At 35.8% G+C, this 16,810-nt stretch overlaps 1 protein-coding gene across 3 annotated transcripts in view; it reads right to left on the bottom strand.

Moving 5' to 3' along the window:
- LOC149785646 (retinoic acid receptor alpha-like) overlaps positions 1-16,810 on the bottom strand; it is a 79,229-nt gene that overhangs the window by 61,376 nt on the left and 1,043 nt on the right. For 2 of the 3 annotated variants that reach the window (XM_089979473.1, XM_089979475.1), the window contains exons 2-3: positions 8,503-8,968; positions 1,169-1,361 (exon numbers count right to left, since the gene is read on the bottom strand). In XM_089979473.1, coding sequence (XP_089835599.1) covers positions 1,169-1,361; positions 8,503-8,816 — 507 coding nt within the window. In that variant the 5' untranslated portion in view covers positions 8,817-8,968. Of the gene's footprint in view, positions 1-1,168; positions 1,362-8,502; positions 8,969-13,447; positions 13,537-16,810 lie in introns of all 3 variants that reach the window. The other variant, XM_089979474.1, reaches the window with a different exon arrangement.

Below are 16,810 nucleotides of genomic sequence, written 5' to 3'. Positions count from 1 at the left end.
AATTTATACTGAGAGTTAAATAATTTCAAATTTCGCGAGCTTTGGCGAGCAAACGCTAGAATATATTCAACAAGCTTAAAAAAATTAATATTAAATCTTTACCAATTTAAGATTCTGCTTTATCGCATAGTTTTTTTAAATTTTAAAACGTTTAGAGAGAAAGAAGAATAATTGATTTTATTTGTTCTGGCTCAGTGGCTGCACCTTTCAATTCTTGTCCATGCAAAACTATAGGCTCAGATGCGATTTTAAATAATAATTCATAACCAGTAATATCTTTAAAGCATTTGTTTTATGAATTATACTTTCAAAGTGAACTGTCCTTCCAAATCAATATGACACTGGACACAAGCAACATTATTTTTCAAAAATGGATCACTGGTGAAAATTCCTGTGTGATGTCACATAGTTCGCTTGGGACAGGTTAGTGTACTTGACGTGACAATACATAGATTTTGATGAGATATTTTACGTTGTATACATCTAAAGTGTGTCGATTCTACTAATGAGATTCACATGCAGCATTGGGTCAGGAAAGTACCATTCCATTTGTTTGTTACTCCTGTGAATGGATGCTTACTGGATGCAGACATTGTACTAAATCTAAAGATGTAGCGGAATATAGCAAGTCCAAATTTAATATATTAGTGGCCGAATATTTGCGTAATTTGACGTGGAATAAAGCTGTAGTTCCGTAACTTTGTGTCATTTTGGGAGACTGGCATTGGCGACATTCTTTTCAAAAAAGAGATGTGCGCTTATTTACTGTGATAGATTGACATTTAAACCACGCTTGTAATGTGATGGACACCCTCCCACGCCTCTAGCCATTGACCTATACTCTTGGAGCTAGTCGACTTTTTTCCGTGTTCTTTTTGGAAAAGAAATGAACTCACATTTTCTCCGAATTATGCAGCCAATATTGTGTACAAAGTACCTTTTAAAAACCGACTTACCATGCAACAGACGAATAATATGTGTGAGAACAGGCCTGGCTCTGAAAAATAAGGTTACTTCAATTTGTAAAATGAATCGAAACGACCCATAACTTAACTCTTCCCCAATTATTTCGAACGACAATACTTACGACTAACAAAAGATAACATGGAAGGTAGGAAGAGCACCGAAATTTTGCATTCGTTCTCTCGTTTGCTTTTTAAATCTGTACCTTGCAAGCTTCACACGTATTGAGACCATAATGTATGCCAGACGCCTTTTCATGGCATATCCGGCATGGCGGTAGGATCGGCGATCGTGTCATCTCTGAAGCAGAGCTTGATTCTTCCGGTAATCTGTTGTCGGGAGAAGAGACGCTTGATTCACTCTCCACAGTAACTTGATGTTGGAAATCGGAACTACAGCTGAAAAAAGATCTTTGAAAATTAAGAATACGTCTTCCGTTATGTTGAAATGAAAATCGACACTTAACAGGGTTCACTTTAGAATTTTAAAAATGGAGACCCAGTCCACATTTCCAACTCATCAGGGTATAATCAACGATTAAATAGCACACCTCTACTTATAGCAGGCGCAAACATTAATTATTTTGCCGAAATAAAAGTTTTCCTGAAAACATAATGCAGGCTATTCTTCTAGCTAGTCTTTTAGTTGCAATTTTACTCTGACATTTTTACCTTTATTTTTTCTAAAATGCAAAATGTTAACTTTTATTTATCTTCTAAACTACCTCTACCTACCCAAAAAGCAAAACAAACTCGAGATAATGAAAAAAGAATATTCTTTTTCTAACAAAGTAGAAGCACTATGATGAGTTGAAAAAACGACAGAGATTAATGTTTTATCTGTATTATGTAATTTTCAATCATTGTTACTAATGTCTAATCACAGAGCTATTATCATACTTGGTGAATGTCATTGGCTTTGAGTAAACTAGGACTTCATGTGTAGGTTATAATTCCATTGATTATCTACATCTGATGATTGGGTCCACTAATCGAATTCTTATACTTATTGACACGTACATTGAAGAGTTAAACTGTTGAGGGGTAACCTATTACAATTTAAAATGTACAGTTATTAATATTTCATAGATTCAGTGTTAACTAGCTGGGTACCATAATATGGTTGAGGGTGGATATTGACTACATCATGTGAAGTCTCGATTTATATGTGATCAGAGGTATTATCTGGATTAAAATACTGGTATTAAATATTTAATCTCTTTGGACCTAGGGTAGCAAGAAATTATGTGGTAGTGACGAGTTAGGTGCTTTCTGATCTCAGTAGTTTACCATTTGAATAACATCTCCCTATTTTGTCGTAACATATCCCTTTACAGTCACATTTTAAAACTTCCCGCGGTCCAAGAAGTCAAATTATAATGAACTACAAGTTGAATCAATTCAATTCAATATTTGTTTGTGATACATCTCTGTCAATGAATTTCAAATATTTCTCAACAGATCACTATATAGTTCTTTGCACGTCAAAGTTCGACGTTTTACAATCAGTACCGTTTACTGGGCAAGCTGGATGTGTATATTACCTTGTTTAATTCCAAGCGTGTTTTTCTCCATGCTGTGGTTTATTCATACAATCATCGTGATACATGTATTAAATATGAAGTCTCAGGTTATTTATGTTTCGCAGTAAACGAACGTTTATTGATCGTGTCATGCTCTTATTGACGTCATTTTGTGTTTGTGATTATAGACTCATGACATCCATGTTGAAATATTACAGGTATGGAAGTGATAAACACTCAAATAAAATGACACTGAAGTTATTGTTATCACTGATATATGAAATATGTTGACTCTCTATAAATCATGTTATATTATTTAAGCAATACAATATAGGATGACACTATTGTTTGCCTAGTTGCAATTTCCCAGCAACAACGTTTATCACAGTTATATTCTGTCGTTGCTCTGCCATAATTTATCCATTGTAGGAATGTTGTTTGGCTGCTGAAAACCATATAGTCAAGTTGCCATGCGGAGTTTATACATAGTAATATATACTGAAAGACGCTGAAACTTATTCATGTACAACTGCTAGCCTAAGAATAGCAGCAAATATAAATTTGCCAGTTTGCCACATTCGACGTTTTTGGTCGATTCAGGGGCCAAATCCGATTTGTTCAGGACTGTCATGTGGATAAAAACAGAAGATTAAATACAGGGATGACTGACAATACTTCACTAGATAACTGCTAAGCGCGATCAAGTCAGAAACTTCAAGGACTATTGCTTTCCTTATAAAGCGTATTTCTGGCAAGTAATAGTAGCTTTATGTCTACCAACATTTCAGGTAATAAAATTTCCTAAAATATTCAAGTAAATAATAATAATAATAATAATAATAATAATAATAAAGATTATTAGAACAGCATCGATGACCTAAAAAGCGAATGAGACCGCGTCATCGCTTCATGGCGACGTTATGATCGATGGGAAAAAGAACTATACAGGTCTCAATACCTGTGGATGGCACAAAACTCAGAAGTGTTGTACCAGGCTCCGTATTACCAATGAAGATAATTCGCGACAACACATATATGGTGATCCACTTACATGGCACAAGCGTAAATGACATGTGGAACAATACATCACATGGTATTCCGCTAACATTGACTGACACCAATTTCGTCGCTTTGTTTACAAGGCAAGGTCTAAACCAAAAAGCTTCGCACAAATTCCTGGCCAGCACAAACACAGACAAGTTTCAGGCTGGCCACAATAAGGCGAAAATTATATTAAAATAAAGTATTACTTTGCACTGAAATATTTTAAATGACGTTGCTTACATGTCAAGCAGGTACAATCAGATGCAATTACTGGAGAAATACGTGCCCCGCTGAAATCCAGAAGCCCGTTCATTAAGGTTAATGCCACCCATGAATTTAAAAAGAGCTTTTCATTTTTCTAAATTCAGCAATGGTCACGGCCAAAACCACTACCCGAGTCGCGAAAGCCATAGAGAAAACTGGCAAGCATGGCAGAAAAATTAATTATTATGCTATACAAAATGAAAAACCAAACAACATAATTTGGATATAAATTATTATTTCAAATAAAGTAAAAATGTGACAATTCGAAGTTAGGGGACAGCACGCTATTTCAGAATGCGTGACACAATTTTGAGTGGAAGAAAATGCGGTTGATTGCGAAACACCGGAAGGTAAACTGCGGAATTTCTGTACAAGTCCAATGTTCATAGTCACAAATTTGTCCAGTCATGCATTATTGACCTTTTGACAATTGGGGCCAACCGCATTCACCATTTAGTTATTGTGAGCTTTAAAGCGCCCAATTTCAGCTTTGCGCACTGGCAGCACTACACATTAGACAATATTGTCTGTTGATAAAGGTTCATTATTTATTATTTGCTCCCGCTTGTGCTGATGGCAAGCACTAGTGCTAGTTAGAGACGACAGACCCTGTTAGCCTAATGTAGACATAAATCATGCTTCCAGACATCTATGGATGCTCTGCTATTTCAAGTGTTTGCAGCCCGTTAGATAATTTTTTCACAGTATGTAAACAAGACCGTCCTTGCACCATTTGCGGCTGTGCTATTAACATGGTGGGGTCCTTAGATACCACTGGAGATCTTAAAGACTCGGCCGTGGTCGTGTGTATGCTCCACGACAAACAAGTGGACTTCATGGCCGGCCACATTTTAGTCTTCGATGCTGCTGATGCAAGAAGCGTCGATACTGTGTCCGTAGAATATATCAAATAGTATATTGATGATGCCTTCTTGAAGGTCTAAACAACCGGCAATACAATGAGCGAGCTGATGAGGAACAACAACTTCAGCAAAAACGTACCTAACCCAGTCGACCCTCAAAACGCTATCTCACTGAAATGTTTCACTAGCATGTTATCGGACGCATTAGACGATGTTGCAGCCAGAATGTACACATTAGTAGACTCATTCATGCTGGCTCCCGCCTTCTTGGCTTCTAAACGTAGGTTTCCGGTAGCAGATAACTTTGGACAACTCGGTAACCACCGGAATGACTACAAGGACGGCGTTCATAATTGCTTCCAGTTATCGCGGCCAGCAGTTTAATGTGACACTTCAGGCTCTACAGAAATTATCATTACACTGTAGGTTTATGTTAAATGACACTGGAAACCCTCTATAGAAAGTTTTCATAGGTTTAATATTAATATGCCACTTGCGAACCCTACGAAGATTGAACCTTGAGGCTAAAAATTTACTTGTATACATTGTTACTTTGTTAAAACTGGCCAACAGGGAATTAAAATTAAGCCGTAGGTATACATTCTAAGATACTTGAACGATCAGTGTAACAATCCAGGAAGGGTGTGTTCTCTCGTTGCAATCGGAACACAAGTGTCGCGTTGAGTCCCTTTTCATACACACAAACAGCCGGAGTAAAATACCTATAGATAATATCATGAACACGATCTATACTGGCGAACATACCGCTGATAGAACCTATACACGGAGTGATAGCACCATTACTACTACTCCTGCCGATGTGGCAAGGATTCCGTCAGAAAATGAGTACCTCAACTTGGATTTTTGCGCGATTTTCTACCGTTTCTGCAAGAATTATTACGGTGGTGGTCCCCATTTCACCTCCATCTCCATCACTCTTAATGTATGATGAGTTCAGAAAGAAATTAAATGAAGAACTGAAGTTAATTTTGTAGATTTTTAAACGTCAGTAAGAAGAAAAATAAATCTTTGTTCAACAATAGCAACTAAAGAAGTGAGAAGAAAGTGAGATGAAGAAGAGAAGGAGGAGGAGGAAAGAAATCGCTAAAGCTAAAACTGTGAACAGAAGGAAGAAAAAATGAAAACAAAACAGTACAATGGAAGACATGTAGCATAGTTAAAACATGAGAGAAGTATATCAGACTTCTTCAGCCGAACTCCAGAGAAAAAGATCGTCACCTTCTAAGACTTCTGAAGCTTGTGTCTACATCAACGCTCATCACACCACTACGATGCCAGCAGCAGCAGTTACTACTACCACTATCACACATCCAGCAGGAGTTTGAGGAATCGTCAGAGAAAAGTGACTGAAACAGTTTCAGCTGATGATTATAATTCGTAAGGTTTTCCATTTGTTATTTAAAATAAAATTTTAAAACCCCAACAGAACTTTGCAGGACCCACTATATCTCAGTGAAAGAGACCCTAACGTTTTCTTTAATGGAATATTACTCTAAAATCAGAATCTCAATGAAAGTTTATAACAAGTCACGAAAGTGCATATCTTAATTATTGCAGAGTCATTTTTACTTTTGAAATCGCTGGCAAGCACTTGTGCTAAGACTTCAGTTAACGTATGTGGCAACACCGGAAGTTGTTGTCTCTTGCCTTTTTCTTCAGGCTTGTTGCTGAAACAGTGCGATTATTTTATCCAGAGAGAGAGAGATTATCATTCAGTCTTTAGACTGTGAATAAGGTGAAAGAGTAACAAAATATCACCCTTCTCGCCAGGAACGTACAGCCATTTGCAAGTATACTTCCAACAAGACGTAGAACTACTACACTCGAGATAAAAGGTGTCAAGATACTACATGTATGTCAGCAGAAAGGACATTATAATCAAACTGTCCACGGCCATGTTCTACTCCTCCTGCTGTCGATATTGCTGCTTTGGTAGTGGTAGTAAAACCTACTGCTGCTGGCTTCTCAGTGGCAGTGACAGTGGATGTAATGAATGGAGATTCAGAAACCTTTTCACGTATAGGTATCTTTTTCTTGGGTTGAACTAATAAATCTGATATAACTATTTTAGGTGCTTTAACTCCTTAGACATGTCTTGTAATAGAATGACTTTCGTTTTCACCTTCTTTCTTCTGTCGTTCAATGTTGAAAAGATTCAACTTCGCTTCTTCTCGCATTCGTTTATATTCTTCTTGTTGTTGAATAAATGTTTCTGTTTTTTCTGTCCTTGCACAAAACTCGCCAATTCTTCTTTCTGTTTATTTCAGAAATCACTTCTTATAACGATAGAGGAGGTGAAGTTAGTACTATTATCACATGCAATAATTTTTGCGTATAGCTCAGGAAATTAGCCAACGCTAAACTGAAGCCATCCTCTTCTGGAAGATTAATACTGGTTATAACCGCAGTAGCAATCGTAATCACGCGGCTATATCCTCTACTATACGAAGAATCCGCTGCAAATGCACTCCAATACGTTGTCTTCTTTTAAAAGTCATAGATATGGCACTAAAACTGTTCTGCAATGGTAAACCGTAGGAACGCTGATGTACCTATATGAATAGAGGGAGAGAATCCCCATACTCTATTTGAACTTAGTAACACTTGTTTTGATTAGTGGAACCTAGCCCTCCGTTTTCAATCTGATCCTAGACTACATATGTAAGTGCACACTTCTGAGGGGTCACTTGTTCGCAAGACAACTCAGACAAGATGTGGACAAGCGTAGAGTCACTAACCATCGTATCGGGTATGCTGTTCAACTTCGACTACCCCATGTATGCAAAGATATAATGGGTCATCACCAGGATTACATGCAAAGCGATATGGAAAAGGCGTATTTATATGGAGAGGCAAGGGTTTCTGAAGCGGATCTTACAATAAGAACCCTCCATGAGACAAAGTTTGTGCAAAAAGCAGACTAGTGAAGCGAAGCCACTTATGTTAGCCGCCTTTAGTTAATATATCCCGATGGCCTAATTTCAGGGCCACCAAGATCTCTAGAAAAGAGAGATACTCATCATATTTGTCAATTCTTTAGTGCTTTGTTGTTTTTTTTTGTATCTCTATGTTTTCCACACAACCCAAACTTTATAACCCCTTTACTGCTCGCTTGTTTTTGCATGTATGTGAGGGTATATTGTTGTGTCAATAAACACTTCCTAACCTTCTGTAAACATTTAGACATCCTTTCCCTTTAACAATTTGAGCATAACATTTGCCCTTGAATTATCAATTTATGTCGATATAAACACTTTTGACCATATAAACACTTTTTCACCATAAACAATTTTGTCCCTTAATGCTATTCCCATGTTAAACCTGTGAATAATATTAACACAGGATTTTGTATTGTTACCCCAATAGTCACAGCAATGTAAATCTATAGCGTAATTTTAATTTCCGTTTATCCCCCCCACCCCAAAGACTATTGATCACAAACATAATAAATATGCTTGCTATGCAATTCTACACTGGGCCATAAACACAATAAATCATAATACTATACATGTCAGTCCTGGAACAGGTACAAAATGAATCATAATGCTATAAATTCAACACTGATCCACAAACATAATAAATCATAATACTAAAAAATACTACACTGAGCCAAAAATATAATAAATCACAATGCTTTAAAATTTCACACTACGCAACAAACATAATATATTTATAACAATATACACATGTACTTTCACCAAAAAAATGAAGCCAGTGAATATTGTCTATTTGTACAAAAGAATTTTTAAAAAAAAACATTTAACTGGGATAAATTTCCATAAAATCAAATAAAATTATGTAAATACAAAAGAAACAATAACTAACCTGTTTTCATCTGTTAATTCCTGTGTGATATTTACTTTGTTGTGCAATTTAGAACGCAATGTTTTGCCCTTCTTAAATCCTTGAGATGAATGTTGAGTGGCATTTAAGGAATTACCCTGCGTTTTTTCATTTGGATCTGTATCACTGCCGATTATGATATATCCGTTTGTTTTGTCTCCATGTATACCATTCTGATCATTGTTTTCATTTGGACAAGAATTGTTTGGGAGTCCAATAGGTTTTCCTTTCGGTGTCGGATCGAACATTTCATCTATTATAACGCTGTCCAAAGTTAATGTCGTCAGAGTTGTCATATTTCGGGAATGAGACTACCAGCTAGCGTTGTGGTACATGATAATCCAGATCTGCCTCCTAAACTTTAAAATCAATCTCGCATCCTTTTAGTGCACGATAAACTTGAGGAGCGACGGAAATCCTTCGAAAAGATTACGTATGCTAGACAGACCTGAAAAAGAGCAGAAATATATCATATTTTGTCACGAACATTTTCATCCGAGAAATGGGTTCGTTTTTTTGGTTTCAACGGTTCTTTTAGCACATTATTGGCTATATCATGCCGAGGAGATGTAATCTTCAAAGAATCATAAAGACGTCATGATACGTATCCTTAATAAAACAAATAAATAAATGGATAGACAGAACTAGAGCTACTAGAAGACTCCCTCTGAATCGATACTATATGAACTAATCTGCCTCCAGTTCTATGCAACAAAATACAAGCTTTTACACCTATACGTATTTCAAATCATGTTGTCACGAAGATTCGCAGCTTATTGTAGTGACCGACAGCTGTATGATACTGAAACGAAAGTGAAAGACTCTTCTGAGCGAGAAATTCATAGGAATCAAATTGTATTTCTCATTTATTTATTATTAAGTTACATAAAACTGGCCTGTTCAGTGTTGTTTATGGTAATTATATGTCACATGCATAATAATATACGTATATATCCGTTCAATGTGCATATGTGCAACCTAATATAACATTTTATATTCTTAAAACGACAAGAGTATCGTGCAAGTATTTATTTATATATATATATATATATATATATATATATATATATATATATATATATATATATATATATATATATATATATATATATATATATATATATATAAAGAGAGTCACACAGTCAGACAGACACAGACAGATTCACTGTTGTATCCAGGTCCAGATTAAAGCACTTTGCTCTCTATTGCCTATAATGTTTCAAAAACAATTTGATGATATGTTTATCGTTCACATTGAAGTCATAACAGTAACAAGTGGAAGCTTGTCGTGTTGATCTCTTGGTCGGTACATCAACAGGGAGTTAACATTTGCCACGCCCTTAGTCAATTACACATATACAATATTAGCGAAAGAACCACACCAACAAAGTAGATACTTGTGCATACAATATGAGAGTGATGATAAAATGAAAATTAAATCGAAATAAAGCCCCCTTAGCAAAGAATAAATGCGGTAGGAAAACAAAAAAATTATGTCAGTTCACAAAATACAAGAATGTACAGTACAAAACCAAAAAAAATCACACACACACACACCACCACCACCCAAAACAAAATAAATACAACGAAGTTTAAAAATTTCTTTGAAGTAACTTGTTGAGAGAGACAGAGAGAGAGAGAGGTATGACTTTTACTTATAAAACTAGGATTACTTGATGAAGAAATTAATATTTAAGTTAAATGACACATAAAATCCAAGTACTGTTTATAATTGAAGAACCGGAGGCACATTTTAAAAGACAAGAAGTATCGGTAATAGAAACAATTTATTAGGTCCAGCAATGACTAAGATATTGTATGCTAAAGTAGGTCACAAAGCACCTGGTGGATGAGTAGTCAAAGGGCTCACCTTTATAGATCACTGCCATCTCACCTCAATCCGAATGTGTTAGTGTCTCGGCTTGGACCGCGTGGGTATGTGAGAAAGCTTGCCATGAGCTTCTTGTGAGTCAGTGGTTATGTTCGGGCTTTTCCTTGGTTATTCTACCAAATATACTGGCCCCTATATGTAGCCTAGCATGTGCTGTAAAATGGCATTTACTCCATAAAAAACAACAATAGCAGGTCACTCTTACCAGGTATATTATTTGTTATACCTGTGAATGGGACGGACATTTGCCGGCACACACTGACATATATGCGTCGATTATTTCGTTTCCCTCATTACTATTGGGTGACAAGGTTGATTACCTGAAGCAAGCTTCTTATTGTGGCTGTATTGACTATTACTCCAAGTTACTCAATGCTTTTACTACCACCGAGTAAATATGAGTTGTAAAGACGGAAAATAATGATAATTAGAGAAGCTGAATTTAACCTAAATTAGGAAAACAATTACACTAAAGTTCGAATCCGTACGTTAAGGTCCGCTTTAACGGTTTGGCTAACAATGATCGACCGCTCCTGTGGCCTACTGGTTAGAGCGTCTGCTTCGGATGCGGAAGGTCGCGGGTTCAAACCCCTGCCGAGTCTTATCAAAGACTTATAAAAATGGTACTAACCGCTGCCTCGCTGGGTGCTCAGCATTAAGAGGTTAGTGTCTGGACTGGTCGGCCTGGTGTCAGGATAATGTGACTGGGTGGGACATCATGCTACATGTCTGCGGCATGATGCCACAGTGCTAGACATCACGATAAACTGCCTCATTGCAGACATCGTAGCGATATGACTGAAAAGTTGTTAAAGCTACGTTAAAAACACGAAATCACTTGAACAAATTATGATATATATTATTGGTTATGGTTTTTATGCCTAGTCACACCTGATGCACGTGTTTTCAGGTTTGAGTAGTAATCGCCTTTGATACACACATGGAACTCATGAGAAACCCCATCAGCCAATGAGAAAGTAAGCCTAGTCACTATATAACCTTATTATTATAATTATCGACGCATACGTCACCATCTAAATATAGATCCTATGTTGTGCTATGCTTTTAACAGACTCTGGTCACTTAAGCAAAATTTAACTAAATATATTCTGTACAATTTACAACCATGAACAAGACTTGTAAAAATTAGATAACATAATATACCAGGACTTACAAAAATAAAAATAAACAATGTTCAATTTCTACACGTTTTATTCAAATTCCACTTTTCCTTGCCGCTAAACGGATTATTCCTATGTGTCAATGGCATTTCATTGTCACCACATGCAGACTCCATATTGATATACACTGCATCGAAGTCGGTAGACAAAAAAGTATGAAATGGTGTTTTTTTTATTGTTATTCTTTCGCACACTCACTGCTTAATGGTGCCTAGTATATAAATGAAAGAAAAGGGACATCACTATTACCATAATCGTAGCTATTTCTTCAAAGTTTCATCCTCCACCCACCTATACTGAATTGTGCATTACCAATAGCCCTTAAGCACTTGTTGTGGATCTATCTATCTATCTATCTATCTACCTACCTACCTACCTATCTATATATTTATCTATCTATCTTCCTATCTATCTATCTATATATCTATCTATCTATCTTTCTATCTCTCTATCTCTCTATCTATCTATACAACATTTGTATTGGGATAAACTTACATCACAACTTCAAGATTTTCTAAATTGTGAAATGCAGTATACAACCAACCATTCAGTAATAGGGATGGAGTTTATGGAGACCTGAGTGTTTGTTTAAGAATCAAATATAAGAATGGGAAAACGTTTTGACATAAATCTGAAATCATTCCGGCGTTTGAAGGATTTTTAAAAAAAAATCATACTCAAACTTCTAGAAATAAATGTTGATATTTACGTAGATGTACAGTTAGTTTCTTAGCAACACAGACGTATCATCAAACATGAAATATTTTTCGAGCACTTTTTGAAAGGGGCTACCGCTTTTTAAAAAATTACTTTGCATATTTAGTTAATTATGTGCATATAATATTGTAAATAAACTTGTAATTAACCTTTTAATCATGTTTAAAATATGATTATATGATTTACAAAATTTCCTTGTAAACTTAATGGGAGAGAGAAAAGATAAAAAGGATTTTAATGTTAGCAAGAAACCCTTAAGCGTACTCCAAAAAACCCCAAAAGTTCGTTGCAAGAAACCCAAAAACTCAAGAAGACCAAAGTGGAAAGTTTACGGAAAGAATAAGAAAACGTTAAATCATTATAAGATAAATCAAATGATACACGAGCAAAAAGATCAACTAAAATGTATCAGATAAGTAGAGGCTGTTTCGGGTATCGTATTCGTTCGGACAAAGGTAAAACTGTATCTTTTTAAGGCTGAGACAACAAAGCTCGTACGACAAAAGTCGTTAGCGACCACGACATTGAATATGTATCAGTAATATGATGACAAGATCTTGTCAACATATAATATTATCCCTGACATGCTTGAACTTTGTTTTTGGATAATAATAACCGATTTTTTAGAAGCATACATGTGTAGACTGAAAGGAAGAATTAGTATCAATCCTAGTCATGATGCAGCAATAACACTCTGCTCTTGCGGTAGCATTGAGCAGGATTTAGGAAAATCGACTAGAAGATTACAAATGGTCCACACTCATCCATAGTAATTAAAGAATTTTGAGGGGAAAAAATCCAGTTCAGTTTATCTGAGCCAATTCAGTGACTGTCAAAGACATTAACTGTTATCTGACAAAATCGTTACTCGTTAAATAGCGTAACATCTCATAAGGAGAAAATTTGCATCCTTAATGCAACCTTTCATTGTGTCCTATGGCACGCGGTAAATAAGTACTATTGGACCGAAGAATAATCATAATTTTATGCTGTTTAAGAAGCAAGTTAAATTAAAGCGTAAATTACATATCGTCTGTAAAACAGAAAAAAGTGCAAAGCAACACGCGTACAGATACAATAAAACCTGTATATATATATATCACAGGTACTTGTGGAATGAGAGAAATATGGAGATTACCGTTTCGCCTGGGACAACACCATCACTATAATATCCGTGCATGGAACGTCCGGTGAGATGCGCTTTTCGTGTCACCGTTATATCCCACACTATCAATTTTCGATTGGAAAGAAAAAGAATAAGCCAGATTAGAAATGATTAAGTCGAAGGAACTGAACAATATAGAAGAGTAATCATGAAATGTAAGCTCAAATTAAAACGTTGAGGGAGTCTAGAATGGAAACAGTCTCAAAACAACGGGCACGAAAAACGCTGGATTAGGTGAAGCGGAAATACATATTTTAGCCGTCATTCCTTTAGTTCTCTATCTATCTATAAATACGTTGACGCAGACACACTTGACTATTAAGCAACGGATGGTGCATGGTCAAAGATAAAGTAAAGACGGAAGTGATAGGACAGTCAGAAGAGTAATGATAGGAAAAGCAGAAATAAGTAAAGGAGTGTTAGTATACGTTTTTGTCCCTTCATATTCAGACCAATCCGGCTACAGAAGCGGCGATGAGATAAGGAACCTCAACCTGCATAGCCCTAAGAATCACTAGGTCTTACTTGTAGCTGACTAGTTCATTAAAATGTGATTTGGGAAAGCTCCTGCTTGTGAGATACCAGGTCAGGAGCTTCTGCAATTGTTGATGGTAATTTGTTCCAAGTCCCTATTGTACGTGGGAAGAAGCTGAACTTGAAACAATTTGTTGATGCTGACTTTAATTGGAACTTTTTCCTATGGTTAGCCCTAGTTTGGCTATATGCCAGGGTCAGGTATTTGTCCGCTGGTATTTCCATTAGGTTGTTCGCAATATTGTACATCATGGTCAGCTGGGCCTTGGTTCGCCTGGATTCGAGCGATTCCCACTGGGGATGGTTCAACATTGCACTGACACTGCTAGTGTTATGATATTTATTTGTGGGGAATCTAGCAGCTCTCCTCTGAACCATCTCTATCTTATATTTTTAGATCTTTATTATGTGGGCTCCACAGAGTCAAGCAATACTCAAGACCTGGTCGAACCAGAGTGAAATATTCCGCACTTTTTACATCTTCGTTGTTGATTTGGAGGTTGCGGCGCAGGAAACCAAGGGGTATCATCAGAGGGGTATGATCAGGAGCGCTAGGGTTCGGTGCAAATTGTCTCGAGGAAACATTTAAAATGCATGTTAGACACATAGTGAAATAGTATCATTACATTTTAGTAAACAATACATCACTGTCGACATTGAAATCAACCATGTGGATATTGGTTCAATCATAAAAGAGTACAACTGAAACAAAACCAGAGAATTTTGTGTTTCAAAAATGCAAAACATAAATGAAGCAAACCAATATAGAAAGCCACAATATAGAAAACCACAATGTAGAACAACATTTAACAAGTTTTGTTTTAACTGGACAAAACAATGAAAGAAGAAACAAATCGTGACAGCTTGGAATGAAGTGTAATTTTTTGAAAAATGAGCTGCAAACTGAACCGAGAAATTATAATGTTTGACTTACTGAACGTCTGCTGTAGAAAAGGTTATGTATACACTCTGAGTCATTTCAAGACTAATACAGAGCAACGTTTCACCTGCGGATGAATAGAATGTTATATCACGGCTTTCCATTTTGGTTGCAGAATTATATAGTTCAATGATGTGTGTGTGTGTGTCCATATTACGTGCCCAAATTAAAGTTCCATTTTACATGCCCATATTAAAATTCCATATAGCATGCAAATATTAAAGTTCCATATTACATGCCCATATTAAAGTTCTATACTACATGCCCATATTAAAGTTCCATATTACATGCCCATATTAAATTTCCATAGTATATGCCCATATTAAAGTTCTATACTACATGCCAAAATTAATGGTCTATATTACATGCCCATATTAAAGTTCCATAGTACATGCCCGTATTAAAGTTCTATACTACATGCCCATATTAAAGTTCAATACTACACGCCTATATTAAAGTTCCATAGTAAATGCCCATATTAAAGTTCCATATGACATGCCCATATTAAAGTTCTATATTACATGCCCATATTAAAGTTCCATAGTACATGCCCGTATTAAAGTTCTATATTACATGCCCATATTAAAGTTCAATACTACATGCCCATATTAAAGTTCCATAGTCATGTCCATATTAAAGTTCCATATGACATGCCCATATTAAAGTTCTATATTACATGCCCATATTAAAGTTCCATAGTAAATGCCCATATTAAAGTTCTATACTACATGCCCATATTAAAGTTCCATATGACATGCCCATATTAAAGTTCTATATTACATGCCCATATTAAAGTTCCATATGACATGCCTATATTAAAGTTCAATACTACACGCCCATATTAATGTTCCATAGTACATGTCCATATTAAAGTTCTATATTACATGTCCATATTAAAGTTCCATATTACATGCCCATATTAAAGTTCTATACTACACGCCCATATTAAAGTCATATACTACATGCTCATATTAAAGTTCCATATTACATGCACAAATTAAAGTTCGTTACTACATGCCCATATTAAAGTTCTATACTACACGCCCATATTAAAGTTCTATACTACATGCCCGTATTAAAATTCCATATTACATGCCCATATTAAAGTTCTATACTACATGCCCATATTAAAGTTCTATACTACATGCCCATATTAAATTTCCATTCTATATGCCCGAATTAAATTTCAATACTACATGCCCATGTTAAAGTTCCATATTACATGCCCATATTAAAGGTCCATAGTATATGCCCATATTAAATTTCCATATTACATGCCCATATTAAAGGTCCATAGTATATGCCTATATTAGAGTTCCATATTACATGCCCATATTAAAGTTCCATACTATATGCCCAAATTAAAGTTCAATACTAAATGCCCAAATTAAAGTTCAATACTACATGCCTATATTAGAGTTCCATATTACATGCCCATATTAAAGTTCAATAGTACATGCCCATATTAAAGTTCTATACTACATGACCATATTAATGTTCCATTTTAATACCCAAGTTAATGATCCATACTGCATGCCCATATTAAAATTCAGGTGTTGTTATCACGAATTCCCGATGTAAACACGGTCTTTTAAGGATAACGTGTATTCTGAGAGGAAATGTAAGTTTGTCCCCATCGGCAAAATTCGCGCAAATGATACATTTCGGAGATCGTAACTTCAGTTTGGTTCAACGCAGAAAAATAAATATAGCTTGATGAATAGAAAAATGTCTCAGGAGTAAAACAAGTTGTAAATTATGGTCGCGTGCCTTCAACGACAGAAATAGCAGAATGAAATCGAGGGTTAGGCGTGGAACGAAGTTTTGGAAGTCACTTACCTTGCCTCTTTTATAGTATGATA

This window comes from Sinohyriopsis cumingii, chromosome 13 (assembly GCF_028554795.1).
Source record: "Sinohyriopsis cumingii isolate HCF-2022 chromosome 13, ASM2855479v2, whole genome shotgun sequence".
Classification (NCBI taxonomy): domain Eukaryota; kingdom Metazoa; phylum Mollusca; class Bivalvia; order Unionida; family Unionidae; genus Sinohyriopsis; species Sinohyriopsis cumingii.
The sequence above is the reverse complement of the archived record's forward strand: the minus strand, read 5'-3'. Positions and strand labels throughout refer to the sequence as shown.